At 37.1% G+C, this 22377-nt stretch overlaps 1 protein-coding gene across 1 annotated transcript; it reads right to left on the bottom strand.

Annotated features, from left to right (window-relative positions):
- Nucleotides 1-270: 270 nt before the first annotated feature.
- LOC139716352 (trans-L-3-hydroxyproline dehydratase-like) lies at nt 271-22364 on the bottom strand. The gene is made up of 3 exons (XM_071627898.1): nt 21887-22364; nt 18106-18398; nt 271-534 (listed from the first exon to the last, which is right to left on the bottom strand). Exons 1-3 carry the CDS (start codon nt 22362-22364, stop codon nt 271-273), a joined length of 1035 nt encoding a protein of 344 aa, XP_071483999.1.
- Nucleotides 22365-22377: the final 13 nt, after the last annotated feature.

Here is a 22377-nt window from a genome sequence, read left to right as displayed (position 1 = left end):
TGTTATAGGCAGAAAGACAGGTTCTCAGATATTGTGTTTCTAAGAATCATGGACATGTACCTCTCGATGTATTTGTGTGTGTGTGTGTGTGTGTGTGTGTGTGTCATAATAACGTAAATGTGAATACATGTAGGTCCTATATATATAACGAATGTATTTCTTTTCCAGCACCAAATCAACCACCAAATACATGTAATAGTGCTTCACAATACTGTACGTCATTTTAGAGCCCACGAGTCCCTCATTACTAAACGCTGGTAACTTGTCACATTACTCTAATAGGAACCCATTACACAATGCATCCTCCTCCTCAGCGAAGAAAGTGCTTCTCCCGATGAAGTGGCCCTTTCCGGCAACCTCCACCACCACCGCATCGTAGTTCCCCACTTTGGTCCTCTCCACCGCCTTCCCCGTGAACTCTAAACCGGAGACTCCACTTTGGAACCGCCGTACTTGATTAAGGTCAATGAGCCCTTTGTCGACCTGCACCGCAATTCGACCCGTCACTCCCGATCCGCATGGACATCTGGAAACCTTAAACGGGATTTAGGGAGAAAGGATTTCAAAATCAGGAAAAGGGAGAAAATGCTTCCCTTTTTCAGTATCACACGTATCAGTATGATATTATTGCTTGATTTAGATTTTTCATGTTTTGATCACGCTCCCGACGATATTCTTTCAATTCAATTCATTTCAACTTTATTTTCAGTACCATTAAATAAACGGAGTATTATACACAATGCATTAACAGAACGTATTTGTAATAATTTCAAATAAGTAAATTAACAAAATACATATGATCATGAGTAAAAATATAATTGCATTTTTAAAGGTACATACATATGGGCAATTCCGCAGTTAGGTGGACATGACATGGATAAAAGAAATGTGCCTCTTTATCTTACTCTTTAATTTAGGTACCAACTAATGCCATGGATGTTCACCAATCATTAAGGTCTTTCAAATTCAGTAGATTTTATTTTTCGTATTAATTGATTTCGCGAGATCTAAAACCGTCATTTAAAATGTACATGTGGGACTGGGGATGCTGAAATTCACTTAAATGCAAATTACAGTGGGTTCCTTTGAAATTTTTTCCTCAAAGTTTTGCTAATGGGTAAAAGATGAATACATTTAAATACTCCAGAAGTCATGTGACATTTTGTCAATTACAAAAGGGTGAAATGACCTGCGGAATTACTCCGGACAAATGTAACGTTACTAACCGTAACGTTACTAACCATGCTTTTGGGGGTCTAGCTAAAAAATTATTGGTCGAACTGCTAAAAAAATTTATGTGAACATTTGTCATGATGCAATAATTAAAATTAATGCAACACTTTGTTTGAAGTGACTTGAATTTTTGCACACTTTTTGTTACAAGACATTGATTTTTTTGTCATGTCCTTTTTTCGTAACGTTACTAACCTGCCCTTTAAGTTGCCATAGCAATTCTAATATTTCATGGATTGTATTCATTCTTTTCTGTATCATAAACCTGGGAAGGATAAACATGTTTTTGACATAATTTTGACTTGAAAAGAATAAATGGTAATTTAGTAGTAAAAACAAATATCTGAATTTGTTCAAATGTAACGTTACTAACCGCGGAATTGCCCATATGCATTGTATACCATACAAGAATGGGAATGGAAATGGAAGGTCCCACTAAAAAGCAAAGCTTATGGAACCCTCAGAAAGGGACCATCATAAGAGAACGAATAATGACTTAAAGGGACATTCCAGACGATTTTCATAATTTCACATCATGTAGTACCTTCAACAAATCACACTGAACAAGGATGATGACAAAGCAGGTTCACATATTTCAGAAATGTAGCAGGGTAATTCCATTACGATACCACTTGCTTGCGAGTTCACCTGTGTATAATCTATGCATTGCTGCCTTCTTCTTTTGTTCTGCTTCCTTGAGCCCCAACTCATGCATTCTTATGGTGACTCTGCCATGTCATCATCCTTGTTCATTGCAATTTGTTCTAAATTTCAAAAATAGTCTTATTCTTCATCTCAATCATCACAAATTCTGAAACTCTGTTGTCAGTGTAGATAATTTACAGTTGTTCAAATGAAAGAATCTGTAAATTTGTTTGATAGATAATTTATTTTCTGCAAATCAATATATACATAGATTGAATAATCGTGAACATGGGAAACATACAAAGTATATTTGAAACAGAGTCGTTTGACTTGCATGAACAACGATATAAAAGGAAATTAATGATATTACAGTATGCATGTCTATGCAGCTGGGATTACAATAACAATATTATATTTAAGAAGTGATAATGCAGAGGGCCGCCATTGTAAGCATTGCTTGAAAAGATGGCCGGCCCGAGGAAAAGGTAGGTATGTAAATTGGTAAACAACACAAATTCTGCTGCGAAGATAGCAGGGGAAAATAAACTCTGATGTGTGATGGTGGTCAATGTGCGTGCGAGTGCTTGAGAGTGCACAGGGGCAGATAGGCTGGGATTTGGAATGATAAAATTGGTTTGCTGGAAGAGGGAATGACTTACGATGTTGCTACTATCGGGAGACCAACATAAGTCATATAAATTATTCGTGCTTAATTCGTATTTGAAGTATACTGTGATAAAATATGCTTCTTTAAGTTTGCTTTGAATGAAAACAAGGAGGCACACTGTTTCTACTCCTCAGGAAGAGTGTTCCATGTATCCGGACCGTGATGTCTAATCGATTTTTGAGCAAGTAAAAGCTTTGGATTACTTAAATGAAAATCATGGGAACGACGGGTAAGGTATGAGTGAATGTGATCATTAGTTACAGGGCATTATGGAAAAATGGTAATAAATTTCGAATGTGTTTATACATAAATATAGCAGTTAGGTATGAATGTATATCATCGGCCTTTAGAGTTTTTAGGCGATAAAATATGGGATCAGTGTGAGCCAAAAAATTTGAATGTGTGCATATACGAAGAGCCTTTTTCTGAAGAAGAAAAATTGTGTTCAATTTGGTTTTGCTACAGTTGCCCCATACAATATTACAGTACATTGCATATGGTAGAAATAAGGTGTTGTATAACATCATTAAAGTTTGATCATTAATTAAGTATTTTATTCTCCTTAAAACACCAGTTGCTTTAGATATTGCTGTTATAATATTCTGGACATGAGTATTCCAAGTTAGATTGTTATCTAGGGTCACTCCTAGGAACTTGGTTGAATGTTTCTCAGCAATGTTTATATCATCAATAGAAATACTTTGAGGAAGGGTGGGTTGGGATTGAAGCGTATGAAAATGTATAAAACATGTTTTATCAATATTCAATGAAAGCTTATTACTTCTAAACCATTTCGAAATATTACTTAATTCCATGTCAAATGTATCAACCAAATCAACCAATTCCATGTTAAATGTATCAACCAAATCATCCGGAGGTCTCCTTTAATGAACCTACAAACAGATATATGAAACAAAATCAAAGAAATCGATGTCAACTGACATGAAATCAAATAAGAAAGGAAAGAAATAAAGGAAAAAGAAAAAAAAATGAAACTACAACACGCGCCATTGTGGACACAAGCAAACTGGATTCAAAATGATGTAAGAGTAAAGACAAGACGCACCTTGGATTGATATTACGAAGAATTGGGTACATGTGCCGTAAGAATGCACAAGATAAGAAGGAGAAAATAGGCACAATGATTTACGGTATATGATACCTCTTTCCTGATTATGGTGTTGGTGATGGTTTTCAATGTCACCGAACAAAAATCGGAGGGAAGCATATTCTCTTTGCCGGAACATTATATTGTAACATAAGGGAGTTTGGAACACTTGCAACACGACAAGATGTTAGGAGTTAATATCAAGTATTGATGGAGGAAAGAGTTACTATAGTAGACACGCGAGACGTTATTCTAACAGGAACAGAAAAGATCGATAGATAAAACCAAAAAAAAAAAGAGAGAAAGAAATAGCGGTCCTTTTGGTTTTAATATCCAGTTTCAAAACATCGCAACCAAAAACAACAAGTCATTCATTTAACAGGATTGAAGATATTCAGCAGTTTAAACACAAGACTTCCCGAAGGTAAAATAATCAGCTTGATGTCCAAACAAAAGGGGAAGTCAGAGAGGTCTCGAAGACGTCATGGACAAAAATTAGTCCCCCTGGACGCAGCCGCAACTACTAGGTGTTTTAAAAAACATTTCCCACTTTTGATTCTCAATAATTCAAAAACTATATATCAGATAGCATTGTCATTGATATGAGTGATAGCTGAAAAGCGTACAATTTTGTTGAAGGTGCTTTAAATATGAAAGCATAAATCAGTTTCATGAAATCCATGATTAATTTCACAGTTAGGTTCCAGATTTTGTTCTATTTTCAACCCTCTGTACAAAACTTTTACTTTGCACAGGGGTCAATGGGTGTGTATGGGAGTGTGTGGTTAATACCCTGACAATGGTCCTGAACAATGGCCAGGGTTTGAATGCTTCATTATTTATTCATGAGAAATTCCACTATCACAGCTAGTCTTTATTCAGCCTCTGACAGTATCTGTGTAAAGTCAAACACCTGCCGATACTGTCGTTGAGTCGCGACAGTGCTCTCCCTACTTCTGAAAAACGAAATTACAATAGATATCTTCTGTTCAGTCGTAAACATGGTGACAGAAAGCAAAGAAAATCAATTTGAGTATGCAATTGTGTACATGGAGCCTTAAAGGGAACATAAACCCAAAGACCATGTGGATTGAGTGAAAGCAGCAACATTAGTAGAGCATATTAGTGAAAGTTTGAGGAAAATCGGAGATTCGATGCAAAAGTTATGAATATTTAAAGCTTTGGTGTTGGAATCGCTGGATGAGAACACTACTAGAGGTTATGACGTATGAATGGACAACAATATAAAGAAAATATAAAGAAAATTCCACAAAATTCATATTTCATGAAAATTACAAAATCCATCAACTTGAAACTGACATAATATGTTAAGGGTAGCAATTATCCCCATTGCTTTCTGAAAGCGGTTAGTCAAGTGCTCTTTCATAATGCTAGAAAAGTGAATTTTTGTTGAATTTTCTTTGTATTTTCTTTGTATTGTTGTCCACTCATACGTCATAACCTCTAGTAGTCTTCTCATCCAGCCGTTCCAACACCAAAAACGTTAAAAATTCATAAGCTTTGCATGGATTGTCCGATTTTCCTGAAACTTTCACTGATGTGTTCTACCAATGTTGCTGCTTTCACTCAATCCACATTGCTCTTTGGGTTTATGTTCCCTTTAAATAAATCTACTGTGAAACAAATCGCCCCAATGAAAAATGCTGCTGAACTCTTATACCAAAAATGATCTGTTTTTATCGAAAAGAGACAAATTTGTGAGACTATTAGTAGACAGTTGTATTAAAATGAAGAACTTTAGATCATTAATTTATGCTTATTTATATCCCAAATTTAGTGATATGTGAAGCAAAATTTGAAAATGATTGCCAGCTGGAATGAAATATGGTGCTTGCAAGCACATGGAAACATGTGCTTACTTTTTCCGTGTGCATGCATTTTACCCTTTAACGTGCATGAATTAAGACTAGCAGTGCCCAGGGCAATCCATATGAATTATTGATTAAGCATTCATGTGCCTGGGAGTGCAAGACTGACGCCTTGTCAACGGGTGGTTCAGGCATGTCCATTGTTCAGGGCCATTGTCAGCACACACTCAGATACACATCTTTGGTTCCAGTGCAAAGTTCAATTTTTGAACAGTGGGTTAAAATTTGACCAAATTCTGAAACCTTACTTCAAAATTAATCTTAGATTTAATGAGACTGATTTATGCTTTCACATTCAAATCACCTCCAACAAAATTGTAGGCCTACACTATTCAGCTATTACTCATATCAATGACAGTTTTATCGGACGAATAGTTTTTGAACTATTAATGATCATAAGTGGGAAATGTTTTTGAAACACCTACTATAGGAGACGTCACTGAGACGTCTCCGAGACCAGCTGAAGTCTTGAAAATGGCCCCGAAAATTTAACATGTTTGATACTCCCAGGAAACCCGGCTGTTTCCAGAAGACGTCCCAGTGACGTCGCGAAGACGTCCCGGTGACGTCACGAAGACGTCTCTGCAATTAACGACACTTGGTCGCCTAGTCTCCGAGCCAATGAATACACGCGCCCATGTAAACAGTGAATTCTATCATTAAAACCAATAAATATTTACCCTACCAGTAATAAACACACACACACAATAGCCTAAGTCGGCTACGGAATTTTGTGCATCAAAAATTATCAGTCGATAAATTATGCAAACACGTTCTTGCCTCCTCTTCACAGAAATCAAAGTTACGCTGAAAAGATTTCTTTTTCATTGGCATGTGTTTTGATAACAAAAACAGAGAAACAAAAGTTTTCGTTTTTTCCCCGAGACCCGCCGTTCGCTTTGAAGTGGATATTCCAAAAAAAAATGGAATAAAGTAAGACTAAAATGAACAAAGAAAGAGTAAAGATCCCGACAGAACGTTTCAAAAAAACGACAAAAATCGGATAAGAATAGAGAAAATATGAAATTTTGTAATTTCACATTCTTTTCTCCGTAAACATTTCTTAACCAGTTCCTATGAATATTCAAATTAGTGATGTCATGTCCTTAAAATTTTTCATGCACAGTTCGACCTCGATTATCCGGCCTCCTTTAATCCGGAAATCACTTTTATCCGGACGCGTTCACGCGGTGAAGGACTTTTTTTTCATCCAAAAATTGAGAAAAAACAGTGACTTTAACATCTTTTCATGGATCTATTTAACTAATTTCATAAGATGTGCATGATAGGTTGCTAAATATCTAATGATGTAAAACATGTATGATTTTCACATAAAGATATACTTTATTTTTTGTGAAAAAGGGACAATTTTGCGCAGGCTAGCATAGATTACACCACCGTTGCGGGTACGCTACCTGCCTAGCTGCCAGTGCACTGGGAAGGCAGCTTGGACGGCAGCTATACAGTACACATTAACATTTAACCGGGGGGCCAAAAGCTAAAAACAGAGGTCGAGTTGCACTCTCTCTACAAACTAAGTAGACCATGCTTATTTTCAAGTTTTTATTGTAACAAACAACATTCCACTGGTCTACCTCAAAAAATTTGTTGCGAAAGCCTCCAAATCCAAGATGGCGTCCAAGATGGCCGCCACATTTACTGAATTTGTTATTTAAGTGATAGAATTTGATAGAAACATCAGATTTTAACAAATGTGATGTCATATGAAAGAAAATAAAATTTTCTACAAGTTGATACCATTTTTGTGGGTTATTGTGATAATTGAATTGAGATTTTAAGGAAAAAACACTCATTTTTTTTATATTTTTCTGAAAAAAGGAAAATCATGAAAATGCTTGATTCAGCATAAATCAGAGAAAGACTAAAGGATTATCTTGAAACGTTTCAAGAATTTTGTTTGACATATAATTAATATTTGAAGAAAATTAGGGGTCAGTACCATTTTCGGTTCAGGAGTTATAATGTCTCAAACTTGAAAACTCACTATGTAAAAATGGCCACTTCAGTTGTGACCAACACCTTGTTGTTCGTAAAAAAGTCTGCGTACGCCAAGACTACTACACGCACCACTGGCACTGGCGCTTGCAGCAGTGCCAGTGGTGCGTGTAGTAGTCTTGGCAAATGCAGACTTTTTCTTTGACAGACAAGGGTTTGTGCCTGCAAACTAACTTTTCATACCAAGTGGTAGCTCAGGTGATACTGATCGCTATTATTTCAAAGTAGATTGTTCTGAAGCAGATCAGATGAAGCAAAAAAAAAAAAAATCAAATAGAGGTAGTAGCTTGAAACTTGGCACCAATCTTGTTATAGATAGTTTAAGACAGAATTTAGATCAACCGCTCAAAAAAAAAATCAAGATGACAGCCATCAAAGTTGACATAGTGTATTACGCCAAATTAAATGTATTATTTCGTTTTTGATACAAATTTGTCTTTTCTGCTATCTTAAACCGTCTTAAGTTTTTATGGACACATTTTTTAAACCAGTGATATTTTACTCTCCGAAAAAGAAAAAAACAAATCGAGTGGAAGTTTTTACTTCTGATGTGAGGAGTGAATAACAGAAAACGGTGAATTTAGAGTGAAATTGGAGTGACTTTTGAGTGAAAATGTTCATTTTCACTCATTTTAGAGTGACCTTAGGCAGAGCTCCACACTAACTTTTATATTTGGTGGTCCAAAGGCAAATATCCGACCTTTTTTGGTGGCCCGATCAGGCCACCAAATTCTTCATTTCTGATATTTTGGTGGCCCGACGTGCGTTTTTTGTGGCCCCGGGCCACCGGACCACCGTTAGTGTCGAGCCCTGCCTTTAATAGGGATCACTCGTCACTCTTCGAGTGATCCCCGAGGTCACTCTAAAATGAATGAAAATGAACATTTTCACTCTCGAGTGATCCTGATATCTAATATAGGAAAGCATCTACCAATGGCATAAGTTCAGATCAATTGTGACACTATAACCCACATGAAATCAGCCTAAAAACAATGTAAGAAAAATCTGATAATAGTGGAGCGGCATATAGCTTGAAAAATTAGAGGAATTGTGCATTTTATGATAAAAGCACCAAATTTCGCACACATGATGACAATTACATTTGAAATAAATTCAGATATTGGGCCATCGTAAACAGCGCCCTCAACGGCCATGGCAACCATTTTTCAAAATGGCCGCCATAAATGCCATTTTTCGTAAAAATTTACAAATTTCAGAAGGGAAAATCAATAAGATTTTGCAAACGAGTGGGAAATAACATTCAAAATAAATTTAGATATAGGGCCACAGCAAAATGCGCCCTCAACGGCCATTGCAGCCATTTTTCAAAATGGCCGCCATACATGGCATCTTTCGCAAAAAATTAAAATTTCAGAAGGGAAAATCAGTAAGATTTTGCAAACGAGTGGGAAATAACATTCAAAATAAATTTAGATATTGGGCCACCGCAAATTGCGCCCTCAATGGCCATTGCAGCCATTTTTTCAAAATGGCCGCCATAAATGCCATTTTCGTAAAAATTTACAAATTTCAGAAGGAAAAATCAATAAGATTTTGCAAACGTGTCGGAAATAACATTCAAGATAAATTCAGATATTGGGCCATCGCAAATTGCGCCCCCTACCGGTCATTGCAGCCATTTTTTTCAAAATGGTCGCCATAAATGCAATTTTTTGGAAAACAATTAAAAATTTCAGAAGGGAAAATCAATAAGATTTTGCTAACGAGTGGGAAATAAAATTCAAAATAAATTTAGATGTTGGGCCATAGCAAATTGCGCCCTCAACGCCAATGGCGGCCATGTTTAAAGTTGGCTGCCATAAATACCACCTTTTTCTCTGAATTTACTAATTCCAGAAGGAAAAGTCATTAAGATCTTGCACTCAATTTAAAAATTTCGTTTGAAATATATCTTGCGCCTGTGTATTATATAATTGTAAATAGTGCCCCCAATAGCCATTGCAGCCATTTTTGAAAACGGCCACCATGGATTCCATTATTTTTTTTTTATTTCCTGATTTCACAAAAGGAAAAGTCAATAAGATTTTGCACACAATTTCAAAATTATGTTTGAAATAAATATTTGTATTAGATTATTATAATACTGCCCTCAACGGCCATGGCCGCCATATTCCAAAATGGCTGCCATTGTCATAATCATTTTGTTTAAAAAAATGGTAATTTCAGAAAGAAAAGTCAACAAATGTGTACATAAATTGAAAATCATGTTTAAAATCAAACAATATATCTAGATTGCATTAACTCTAGAAATTGTGTCTATTTCAGCTATTTGTCAAATTGGCTACAGTACACTCTTGTTTTTTTTTTTGTATTGAAAATTTGCTTAACTTCAGAAGGGGAAGACAGTAGAATACTCACAGAGACATTGTATAATCTGAAATATGATGTTAAAGAAATCATTTGAGGAACAACTAAATAAACAAGGCAAATGCTTAGCGATTATATCTCACCAATGATGAATGCATATTTTAGGTGGCAAACATGAAAAATTTCCGAAAAAGAGTAATATGAATATCCAGGGATAATGGCGCCATGTATTAACTTTGACAGTAACACCATATCATTGAATATATGGGACTATATGACGTGTATCTATTCTAAAATGTAACTTCCTAAATATTCTTAAGACAGATACGAAAAAATGGCCTTTTATTTTACGAAAAAAGGTTAATTTACTTGCTATGCTTCCATAAAAAGACATACCTTTGATATCCATACTGTTAGCAGTGACACGCGAAATACTACAATTAGAACTAAACTGAAAACATGAAATTAGAACTAACCCATCAATGAAACCCTTTTTTAGATTTAAATTTCTTCGAGCACCAGATTGCATTAGATATAATGGCTGTTTGGCAGTATTCTATTGCTTTCTCCTTCTGGAATAAGCAAATAAAAAGAGGAGTGTGTGGAAGCCATTTTGACAAAGAGCTGCCATAGCCGTTGGGGACGATGTTTAATTGGTGGCTCAATATCTTCATTTCAAATTCAAATTCATATTCAAACTTGAATTTATTTGAATGTCTTTTGTCAATTTGCCCAAGAAATTGTATTGTCTTCTTCTGGCATTATCATATTTTCAAGAAATAAATAGCATCTATAGTGGCCATTTGGAAAATGGTTGCCATGGTCGTTGATGGTGCCATTTGTAATGACCTCATATATTATTTTCTTTTGAATATGATTTTCAACATTTGTACAAATTTCATTGATTTTCTCTCTGAAATTAGCAAATCTTTCCAAAAAAAGAAGAAGCAGACATCCATGGCGGTCAGCATGGCCCTTGAGGGCGCCTTCTAAGAAGACCTTATACTTAAATCTAATTTTGAGAAATATTTTTCAACTTGTTTGCAAAGTCTTGTTGACTTTTCCTTCTGACGTCAGCAAATTTTTGCAAAAAAAAAGGGGGGAGCATCCATAGCAGCTGTTTTGATACTTGGCTGCTATGGCTGTTGAGGGTGCACTTTTGGATGGCCTATTATCAAATTCAGTTTGAATGTAATTTTCCACTTTTGTGGAAATTCTGATTGACGTCTGCAACACTTTACGAAAAAAAGACATTCATGGTGGCCATTTTGAAAAATGGCTGGAATGGCCATTGAGGGGGCCATTTGCAATGGCCAAATAAGTTTACATTTGAATGCAATTTCCCACCTGTTTGCAAAATCTCGTCGGCTTTCCCTTCTGATTTTAGTACATCTTTTCGAAAATATAGCATTTATGGCGGCCATTTTGAAAAATGGCTGTCATGACCGTTGAGGACGCAATTTCCGATGGGCCAATATCGAGATTTATTTTAAATGTCATTTCCCATTTGTAACCAAAATTTCATTGACTTTTCCTTTTGAAATTAGCATTTTTTTAATGAAAACGTGGCACTTATGGTGCCCATTAAAAAAAAAATATGGCTGCCATAGCCATTGAGAGCACAATTTTCAATTGCCCAATATCTGCATTTATTTTGGATGTAATTTCCCGCTTGTTTGCAAAAAAGAAAAAAAAATGGTTTTCCCTTCTAAAACTTGCATTTTTTAACAAAAAATGGCATTGGCCGTTGAGGGCGCAATTTCCGATGGCCCAATATCTAGATTTATTTTGAATGTAATTAACATTTATGGGCAAAATCTTATTAACTTTCCTTTCTGAAATTTGCAAAATCATCGAAGAAGTGGCACATTAGACAGCCATTTTGAAAAAAAATGGCTGTCATGGACGTTGAGGGCGCAATTAACAATGGCCAAATATCTAAATTCATTTTGAATGTAATTTCCCACTTGTTTGTAAAATCTTACTGGCTTTCTCTTCTGAAATTAGCAAATATTTTGAAAAAATGGCATTTATGGCGGCCATTTTGAAAAATAGCATTTATGGCGGCCATTTTGAAAAATGGCCGCCATGGCCGTTGAGAGCGCTATTTCCAATGGCCCAATAACTAGATTTATTTTGAATGTAATTTCCCATTTGTAGCCAAAACCTTATTGACTTTTCTCTCCTAAAATAAGCAAATTTTATGAAAACATGGCATTTATGGCAGCCATTTTGAAAAATGGCTGCCATGGACGTTGAGGGCGCTATTTACGATGGCCCAATATCTAAATTTAATCTGAACGTGATTGTCAACCTGTGTACGAAATTTGGTGTTTTTATCACAAAATGCACAATTGTTCGGCTATGCCGCTCCACTATAACGGAAAATACAGTTTCAACATGCTTATTTGTAAATGTGAATATACAGCACGAATAATCAATTTGGACAATTTTATTCGAACAATATACTGACAAGTAATTTCGCACAACACATTTAAGAGCAAAGTTGAGAAATTGCCGCCATGTTGGATTTTTTTTTTTGGGGGGGGTGGGGTTCGGATCAGAAGGGCTTTCAAGGACATCTACGGATCAGACATTATTACACATAAACCATCATCATTCACGTTTCTACAACAGCAGAGTAACATACAAGTAAAAAAGCATATCTTTGATACAGAAGCATTTCTTTTTTATCAAAGATTGGGCCTTACCCAAACACTGGAATGAGCTCCACCCCCCCCCCCCAAAAAAAAAAGACCCTCAATATGGTTTACACTAGTACAATATCGTTCGGATGTATAGAAACATGTAATAGACAGCAATATAAGAAGATTTAAAAAAAAACATATCAAATTATAAGTTATAAGTTGAGATTTAACTTTGACGCAACACACTAAAGGTATTGTTTACCATTGTGAGAGATATCACATTCGATTTATATGTGCAGGTTAGTTGTATTACAAAACATTCTACCATGTAAAAAAATTATAATAAAGCCTAAAACATACATTCTTTTCAAGAAACCATAACCATGATAACTGTTGACATAAAAAACATTCTTATCAGATCTATTTAGTATATCTAACAATATTTAGCATTAATTATACTGATTTAAGTTTGTACATTAATCCCTAACTCACAGTTTAGAACTAGTTTGAGGAATTAAGTAAAGCTGGGATTTTGTTTTACGTGCACAATGGTAAATAATGCCTTGAACGACAACCTCGATTAATTACCGCCATCTTGAATTTTGTGTGGATACTATCTTTATCGCTAAATATTACACATTGGCAAAATTTGTGCCAAATTTTAAGCTCCTATCTCTTTTTGGAAAATACTTTCTGTTCAATCTTATCTGCCTCAGAACAATCTACTATGATGAAATGCTACAGTAATAGCGACCAGCGTCACCTACCACTTGGCATGAAAAGTTAGTTTGCAGTACTAGCAAGTCACTAGACCATTACAGTATTACATGTGACCATGTAAACACATTGTAAGCAAAATTTATAATGCATAAATATAATTTTTTCAACTTTTAGATGTTAACTTGTCAACAGTGTATGATATTGCCTGTAATTCCAGAAATATGAATTATGTCTCAATCTCAGTAAATCTAAATCTCAATCGCAGGTTTCAAAATAATTCTTCAGTTCTTCTTTGATAAATACTAAATCATGCATTTTTACATTTCTTCCTTTTTTCTAAACAATATGAAAATACGGATCCCCCCCAAAAAAGAGAAGCAAACAACCCCCCCCCCAATTTATCACAAGACACAGCTAAAGTGGTATCAACTTTTAGAAAGTTTTACTCTCCTTCATATGACATCAAATTTGTTGCAATCCAATGTCTCTATCAAATTTTATGTTTGAAATGTTAATTTCAATAAAATGGCGGCCCTGTTGGACCGCATCTGTACTTTGCAACAAATCTACTGAGGTGTACTTACGGAACATTGCTTAGTATGCTTAATATTATGTATGATCTTGTTTATAGAGAGAGTGGAACTCGAAAAGTAAGCACGATCTTGGATTTGACCCTCTGTGACGTCTTTGGGAACAGATGCGTGTAAATAACATAATATGTAAAATGGGATTTCAAGTTTGAGACATTATATCTCCTGAACCAAATACAATACTGACCTCTAATTTTCTCCAAATATTGATTATATGGGAAAGATGTTAATTTGTGCATGGTTTTCATAAACATTTTTAATTTCATTTTTTTTTTACTTTTTAGAGAAATATTCATGGTGCATTCTGAAAAATGTCTCCATAAAAACCTAAGTAAGGTTGTTTCAAGCTTCTACCTCTATTTGAAAGATATTTTTTGCTTCATCTCATCTGCTTCAGAACAATCTACTTTGAAATAATAGCAATCAGCGTCACCTGAGCTACCACTTGGTATGAAAAGTTAGTTTGCAGGCACAAACCCTTGTTTGTTAAAGAAAGAGTCTGCATTTGCCAAGACTACTACATGCACCACCGGCACTGCTACAAGCGCCAGTGCCAGTGGTGCGTGTAGTAGTCTTGGCGCGCGCAGGCTTTTTTTACGACCAACAAGGTCTTGTCACAGCTAAAGTGGCCATTTTTACATAGTGAGTTTTCAAGTTTGAGACATTATAACTCCTGAACCGAAAATGGTACTGACCCCTAATTTTCTTCAAATATTAATTATATGTCAAACAAAATTCTTGAAACGTTTCAAGATAATCCTTCAGTCTTTCTTTGATTTATGCTGAATCAAGCATTTTCATGATTTTCTTTTTTTCAGAAAAATATCAAAAAATGAGTGTTTTTTCCTTAAAATCTCAATTCAATTATCACAATAACCCACAAAAATGGTATCAACTTGTAGAAAATTTTATTCTCTTTCACATGACATCACATTTGTTGAAATCTGATGTTTCAATCAAATTCTATGTTTCAAATAACAAATTCAGTAAATATGGCGGCCATCTTGGACGCCATCTTGGATTTGGAGGCTTTCGCAACAAATTTTTTGAGGTAGACCAGTGGAATATTGTTTGTTACAATAAAAACTTGAAAATAAGCATGGTCTACTTAGTTTGTAGAGAGAGTGCAACTCACTCGTTAAGTAAGCGACTTTTTGGGGTTTGGCCCTCCGGTTAATTGTGTCTCCTATAAATATCCGGCCAATTCGCGTGTCCGGATGAGCGCCGGTCGCGACATGGCCGGATAATCAAGGTTGAACTGTAATTTATACTATGTTTTATATCAAACTTCGAAAACTGTTATTTCTATAAAACTTATACATAATCAAAGCATATTTCCATACCACAATATATCAGAATCAACATTTGCTTTTTTATTTTGGGTGGTTTTAAGGCAAGTCTTATATCTATAAAGCTGAAATATGAGATTTTTGTCATATTTTATACATCTGAATTGAATAAGAAATTGTGAGAGCATAACATCATCAATTTGCTGATTTCAATAGTCATAACGACTGGTAAGGACGTGCATGTTTTCCGAAAAATTTTAGAATGTCATAACTTTTGCACAATTATTTCTGTTTTCTTTCTTATGGTATGGTATGGTATGGTATGGTATTTAGTTCCGTATAAAAATAAAAACGAGTGGATTGCCCATATTCAGCGTTGCCAACATGTAGTCCATGGGCCAAGACCCGAAAAATGGGTTGTTGGTACCATCTGAGGTGGCACAACCTTTTTGGTGTCAGTTTGTTTGTCGGGCATAGATATACTTATCAAGCTATGATAGCATTTCCAAATGAGTAGCTTAGTCATAATAAATGATTTTTTAACCAATATGGTCTCGTTTTTATATCCCTATACTTCTGAATCCAAACTAACCGCTATACAAAGAAGAGCACTGTCTTCTGTATGTCCACAGGTGTTCTGTTGTAAACGCGGTGCGCTTAGTCTTTATTCAAGGCAGCGAAGGGAATATCCAAAGGGTTATGATGTCCACAGCTGTCACACGGTGCGCTTAGTCTTTATCTAGACCAATGTACCGTTATCATATCTAAAGTTCCTCATAAAAGGGATTATCTATACTATTTTTATACTACCCTATCAACAAATACATCGGTTTTAAACAAAAATCACTCTGTTCATTTACAGTATTATTCATCATAATGTATCGTAGTGTACCGGTACATTGTTTTTGCATTATCTTATATTGTTGGATGGAAATAAAGCGACATTTGCGTGGTATTAGCGTTTTCACCGTAGCGTTTTCGCCGGAAAATGATAAATAATTGAAAAATACGATAAAATTTACGAGGAATTGCTTTTGTTGTTGTTGTTGCTTTTAGATAAAAGGATATACACTGTATCATGCGCTTTGGATATTCCCTTCGCCGTCTAGAATAAAGACTAAGCGCTGTGGACATCATAACCTTTGGATATTCCCTTCGCTGCCTTGAATAAAGACTAAGCGCACCGCGTTTACAACAGAACACCTGTGAACATACCATAGAGCTATATTTTACAGCTCTATGGAACATACAGAAGACAGTGCTCTTCTTTGTATAGCGGTTAGTTTCGATTCAGAAGCATAGGGATACAACAACGAGACCAAATTGGTTAAAAATTCATTTATTATGACTAAGCTACTCATTTGGAAAATGCTATCATAGCTTGATAAGCATATCTATGCCCGTCAAACAAAATGACACCAAAAAGGTTTTGCCACCTCAGATGGTACCAACATCTGGCCTGGCCCATGGACTAATGGCAACGCTGTTCTTCCATGGGGTCCACATACAATGAGTACAATAATTATGGACACGTACAAAACGAATTATACAAACATGCAGGTGGAAACACATACAGTGAAATGAGGAGAGAAAAAAGAACAACCGATAATAGAAAAGTCTTAAAGGCAATTAGATATAACAATGACCAAATCAGAATATGTTTAGATATAAAATGGAGTGTTTGAAAATAAAACCCTCAAAAATATCTAGGGCACTATGCAGTGAAAGAAAAAAACAGATTGTTGTAAAATAATTACTTTGATAAATTTAGACAAAAATACGTAGTAACGAAACAAAAAGTAACTGGAGACTTGTGTAAAATGCTTAGATGAATCTATGACAATTTAAGAAAAGTAAAATTCATGGCAAGTGATATGTCAATTACGGAAAACTAAAGGTGAGGTATATAATGATTGTATCAAAATCAAAGAATAATAATTCAATGGTTAAAAACAAGAACAATTAGTAAAACGTTTTAAGAAATATTTTGAAATATGGAATAAATTGGAAAGCTCATTCAAAATTTCAGATGTAATGAGTTGTTAGAAAAACGAAAATAATAAGATTACGGATTGCATACAATGTATATATATACATGGGGTTAAAATCATAAGTAAATAAATGACAAAAATTCAAAAGCAAATCCAAAGAATAGATAAAACAATTGAAAATCAATACTGGGCATGCAATCGCAACATTTACGATGAAAAGAAGCAAGTTCAGAAAATACAACACCAAAACAGATTATATCACATTATATATAAATCAAGTAGTTTGTAGTCTAATGTAGTTGACAACATTTGTGAGTGGATTTCTTTTTTAAAGTAGTCACATAAATCGAATGAAACCCATCGCCTCAGGCTGCGTTCACATAGAAGTATTCGGTATTCGCTATTCGCTATTCGCTATTCGCTATTCGGGCACCGAATACACCATCACCCGCACCGTCAACTCACCATCTCATGCAGTGAGGATTTCTTCCTCCTACATTCCAGCAAATGTTATTAACAATTTATAAACTGCATCAGAATGTCAGTCTACCTGCTTATTTTTGCTAAAGGCCAAATCCAGACCAAAATTGTCATTATTTCATAAACGAGAGACGGTATACGCTGCAAGAAAATCGAACAAGCTCGATTCCCATTTTGCTATACTATTCGCAGCTATTCGGTACTTTCGAATAGTGCCCTCTTATGTGAACCGGTGTGAGGAAATCCTATCGTTGGATTCAAGCTATTCGCGTGCCCTCGAAAACGAGTCCCGAATACCCGAATAGTATACTTCTATGTGAACGCAGCCTCATGGAACTGCAAACAAACTACTTCTCTGTTAGGGTCAGTTATTTGTGACATTATGTCAGTATGATGTAGATGTTCCCTTGCATTCTGATCATGACCAGAACCATTTTATGCATTACGTACATTAAATGATACATTTTTAGTCAATACTATAGTGGTATCAACAGCGCATACCTGTCCAGTAGCCGACACACATATGTTAACAGAAGGCTCTAAGCTCCATTCGTCTTTTCCATCCGTTACGATGGTCCCATACAGGGTAGCCAGATCCGGATCAGTGGGATGAGTCAGGTTCACCGCTGATCCTACTGCCTTTGCCACCGCGATGGCTGCCGATTGGATGTCTCTCATGGGTGACTTGCAAACGTCGAGTCCCAACTGGTCTGAGCTGACGTAAGCATAATATGCTCCTCCATAACCAATGTCCACCGTTACCACCCCGTAACCTGCTACATCGACTTCCATATCTGACAGCATGACAAGGATGGAAATTAAAAGAAGCAATTTATTTATGCAGTTGAATGAAGCCGTATAAACTTGATAAAAGAAATGTTTCAACTTTCCCGAGATCGTATCGGGTTATTCGTGAGGCAATATTGCCGGTGGCGTTTCTCATGCTGCTAACAAAAGTTTACACTTGCTTTGGGTTTTATGGATCAGCTTTCGACCAGGTTCAGGGTAAATTTTGCGGAAATTGCAAATTCCATTGGCCTAATTCGTATGGTCATCTTCTGTCACTTTCGGAACAGTATGAAGTCAGTCTAGGATGGCATCACGTATCCCAAAACTGACATTAAGATGGCAATATCATCCGAACATGAAATTTTCAATTTCAAAATACGAAGTTTGCCCCAACTTTGTTAAAAGCTAAGATGTGAATCTTCATTTAGAATTTACCGAAAGAACGCACGATGGAAACAAAATGGAACAAGAAGATTTTGCCACCACTCGCGACTTGCTCCATGAAGATTTATGTACCTGTAGTCTACTGGCACTGACTGGGGATCATACGATGGCATACGATGCCCTCACGGAATGTTGGAATTGCATGGGAAAAGCTTCATCACTATAGTTAATGAAAAAACGCCGATGTGATCAAGCTTTGTTCTCTCAAATTCTATTTTCAAGTTTCAATGGCAATAATCAAATCTATGAAATAAGAAATGTTAGCTTTACATGAGAAAGATTAATGGTGGGATCAAAACGAGGAAATCATCTTTCGTCTGTCTGACATTTTGGCTGCGAATTTTCCAGCGAATCAGCTGCGTCCCTTTTACTCTAGAGCGGCGAGAGCGGAAGACCATTTTTTTTTTCCTTCCTAAGTTTATTTCATGTCAGTTGACATAGGTTTCTTTCAAAAATATTTGCATTCTTCAAAGTTTTATGTAACGTATTCATGAAATCATATCTAAACTACATATTCATTCAATATGATTGAATATATTTTTCGTTATTATTAATATATCAATAAGGCCGTGTCACACCGTTCGGGGCAAGCTACGCGGGCTTGTGGCGAGGAGGTAGTTTCCAGCACGTTAATAGAAGATTTTCAGCGGGCGAACAAGAATGTTTGCAATTTTCGTTCATGCCTTGTCATACCGTACGGGGGAAGTTTTGCGGCTTGACTTGCGGGGAAACAAATTTACTCCCCAGATCTCTCCGCAGTTGGTCCGCACCTGACAGTATCTAGCGCGTAGTTGCCCGGAGGTGCTCACGCAAGTCCGATTAAACCGCAGCCAAGTTTTGAGCATGACCAAAACTTTTTCCGGGTGAGTCGCGGGAATGCCCGTAGAGGTCCACGCAGAACGCCAGTAGGAGGCCCTTAGGCTGCGTTCACATAGAAGTATTCGGTGTTCGGTATTCGCTATTCGCTATTCGCTATTCGAGCACCGAATACACCATCACCCGCACCGTCAACTCACCATCCCATGTAGTGAGGATTTCTTCCTCCTACATCGCAGCAAATCTTATTAACAATTTCTAAACTGCATCAGAATGTCAGTCTACATGCTTATTTTTGCTAAAGGGCAAATCCAGACCAATTGTCATTATTTCATAAACGAGAGACGGTATACGCTGCAAGAAAATCGAACAAGCTCGATTCCCACTTTGCTATACTTTTCGCAGCTATTCGGTACTTTCGAATAGTGCCCTCTTATGTGAACCGGTGTGAGGAAATCCTATCGTTCGATTCAAGCTATTCTCGTGCTGCAGTTTAGAAATTGTAAGCTAAGGCTGCGTTCACATAGAAGTATACTTTTCGGGTATTCGGGCTCGTTTTTCGAGGGCACGCGAATAGCTTGAATCGAACGATAGGATTTCCTCACACCGGTTCACATAGGAGGGCACTATTCGAAAGTACGAATAGCTGCGAAAAGTATTGCAAAGTGGGAATCGAGCTTGTTCTATTTTTTTGCTGCGTATACCGTCCCTCGTTTATGAAATAATGACAATTTTGGTCTGGATTTGCTCGTTATACAAAATAAGCATGTAGACTGACATTCTGATGCAGTTTAGAAATTGTTAATAAGATTTGCTGGGATGTAGGAGGAAGAAATCCTCACTGCATGGGATGGTGAGTTGACGGTGCGGGTGATGGTGTATTCGGTGCTCGAATAGCGAATATCGAGTACGAATACCGAATACCGAATACCGAATACCGAATACTTCTATGTGAACGCAGCCTTAAGGCTGCGTTCACATAGAAGTATACTTTTCGGGTATTCGGGCTCGTTTTTCGAGGGCACGCGAATAGCTTGAATCGAACGATAGGATTTCCTCACACCGGTTCACATAAGAGGGCACTATTCGAAAGTACGAATAGCTGCGAAAAGTATAGCAAAGTGGGAATCGAGCTCCTTCGATTTTCTTGCAGCGTATACCGTCTCTCGTTTATGAAATAATGACACTTTTGGTCTGGATTTGCCCTTTAGCAAAAAATAAGCATGTAGACTGACATTCTGATGCAGTTTAGATATTGTTAATAAGATTTGCTGGGATGCAGGAGGAAGAAATCCTCACTGCATGGGATGGTGAGTTGACGGTGCGGGTGGCGGTGTATTCGGTGCCCGAATAGCGAATACCGAATAGCGAATACCGAATAGCGAATACCGAATACTTCTATGTGAACGCAGCCTAAGGGCAAATCCAGACCAAAAGTGTCATTATTTCATAAACGAGAGACGGTATACGCTGCAAGAAAATCGAACAAGTTCGATTCCCACTTTGCTATACTTTTCGCAGCTATTCGGCACTTTCGAGTAGTGCCCTCCTATGTGAACCGGTGTGAGGAAATCCTATCGTTCGATTCAAGCTATTCGCGTGCCCTCGAAAAACGAGCCCGAATACCCGAATAGTATACTTCTATGTGAACGCAGCCTTAGAGGAATTCCTTCACTGAGTTGTCAGCCCCCACGCGACTGGTACAAAGGTCACACAGTATACTCGCAAGGATAATTCAAGTAGAACGCGTCCAGCAAGTAAGACACATGCGCTGACTCGCTCAACCCTTTCCCGCCCTCAGGAATGTCCGGTATGCTAGAAAATCCCTACACGTAACAAGCCCGAGTAGCTTGCCCGGAAAAGTGTGACAGAGCCTAAACACGGTTGCAGGTAAAATAATATGCGTGCCCACCTCCGGGCGACTACGGGTGAGATACATGCTATAGGTATTGTCATGACATGTGCGGATCATCTACGGGGACCTCCGGGTAGTCAAAATTGTTCTTTGCAAGTCGTACGCAAGGCTTGCCCGGAAAGATGTGACACGGCCTATATATTCGTGGGTTTGTTTGTGTGTGTGTGTGTGTGTGTGTGTGTGTGTGTGTGTGTGTGTGTGTGTGTAAAAATGGCTATAAAATTAAAACCAATCTGCATGTGTAACAGCGCTATTCAAATGAATGATCATACGATACGTGTATGCAATGGAGAATACCCAGCGAGACAATCCTCTTACCAGTTTTGAATGCAAAAGCTGGAACGCTGTGGAATCTTGCTTTCCCAGATCTCTTGGTTTGGTCGTCGTACTCCACGAAAGTTTTGACCAATCCGCAGACCCACTGTATGTTGACTTGCGTTTCGGGTGCAACCGCTTTAACGACCCCGAAGTCCACGGCGTAACGGGCAAGGGCCATGTTTCCAGAGCCGCACATAGCACCAAAGCCCTGGTTGCACATTAAAATAGCTGCTAAATCTGCTTCATCGTGGTCTGGCTCTACGATTAGCAGGCCGTAGGAGCCATTACCTCGGGGTGCGAGCAATAGTGCCCGTCTCAAGTGATCGAAGTGGTCTCGAACGTGACGCCATTTTTCCATAATCGTGTTTCCAGAGTTCTTAGGAAAGCCAGAAAGAATCAGGCGAAACGAATCCCCGCCAGCATGCATTTCTATCGTGTCAATCTTATATGGGCTGGTGTTGATGGTGGATTCCGCCATGACGATACACCAC

The sequence above is a fragment of the Diadema antillarum genome, unplaced genomic scaffold (assembly GCF_040938485.1).
Source record: "Diadema antillarum isolate AM-2024a unplaced genomic scaffold, OU_Dant_1.0 scf00000064, whole genome shotgun sequence".
In the NCBI taxonomy this organism is placed as follows: Eukaryota; Metazoa; Echinodermata; class Echinoidea; order Diadematoida; family Diadematidae; genus Diadema; species Diadema antillarum.
This window is presented reverse-complemented; position numbering and strand designations above follow the sequence as displayed.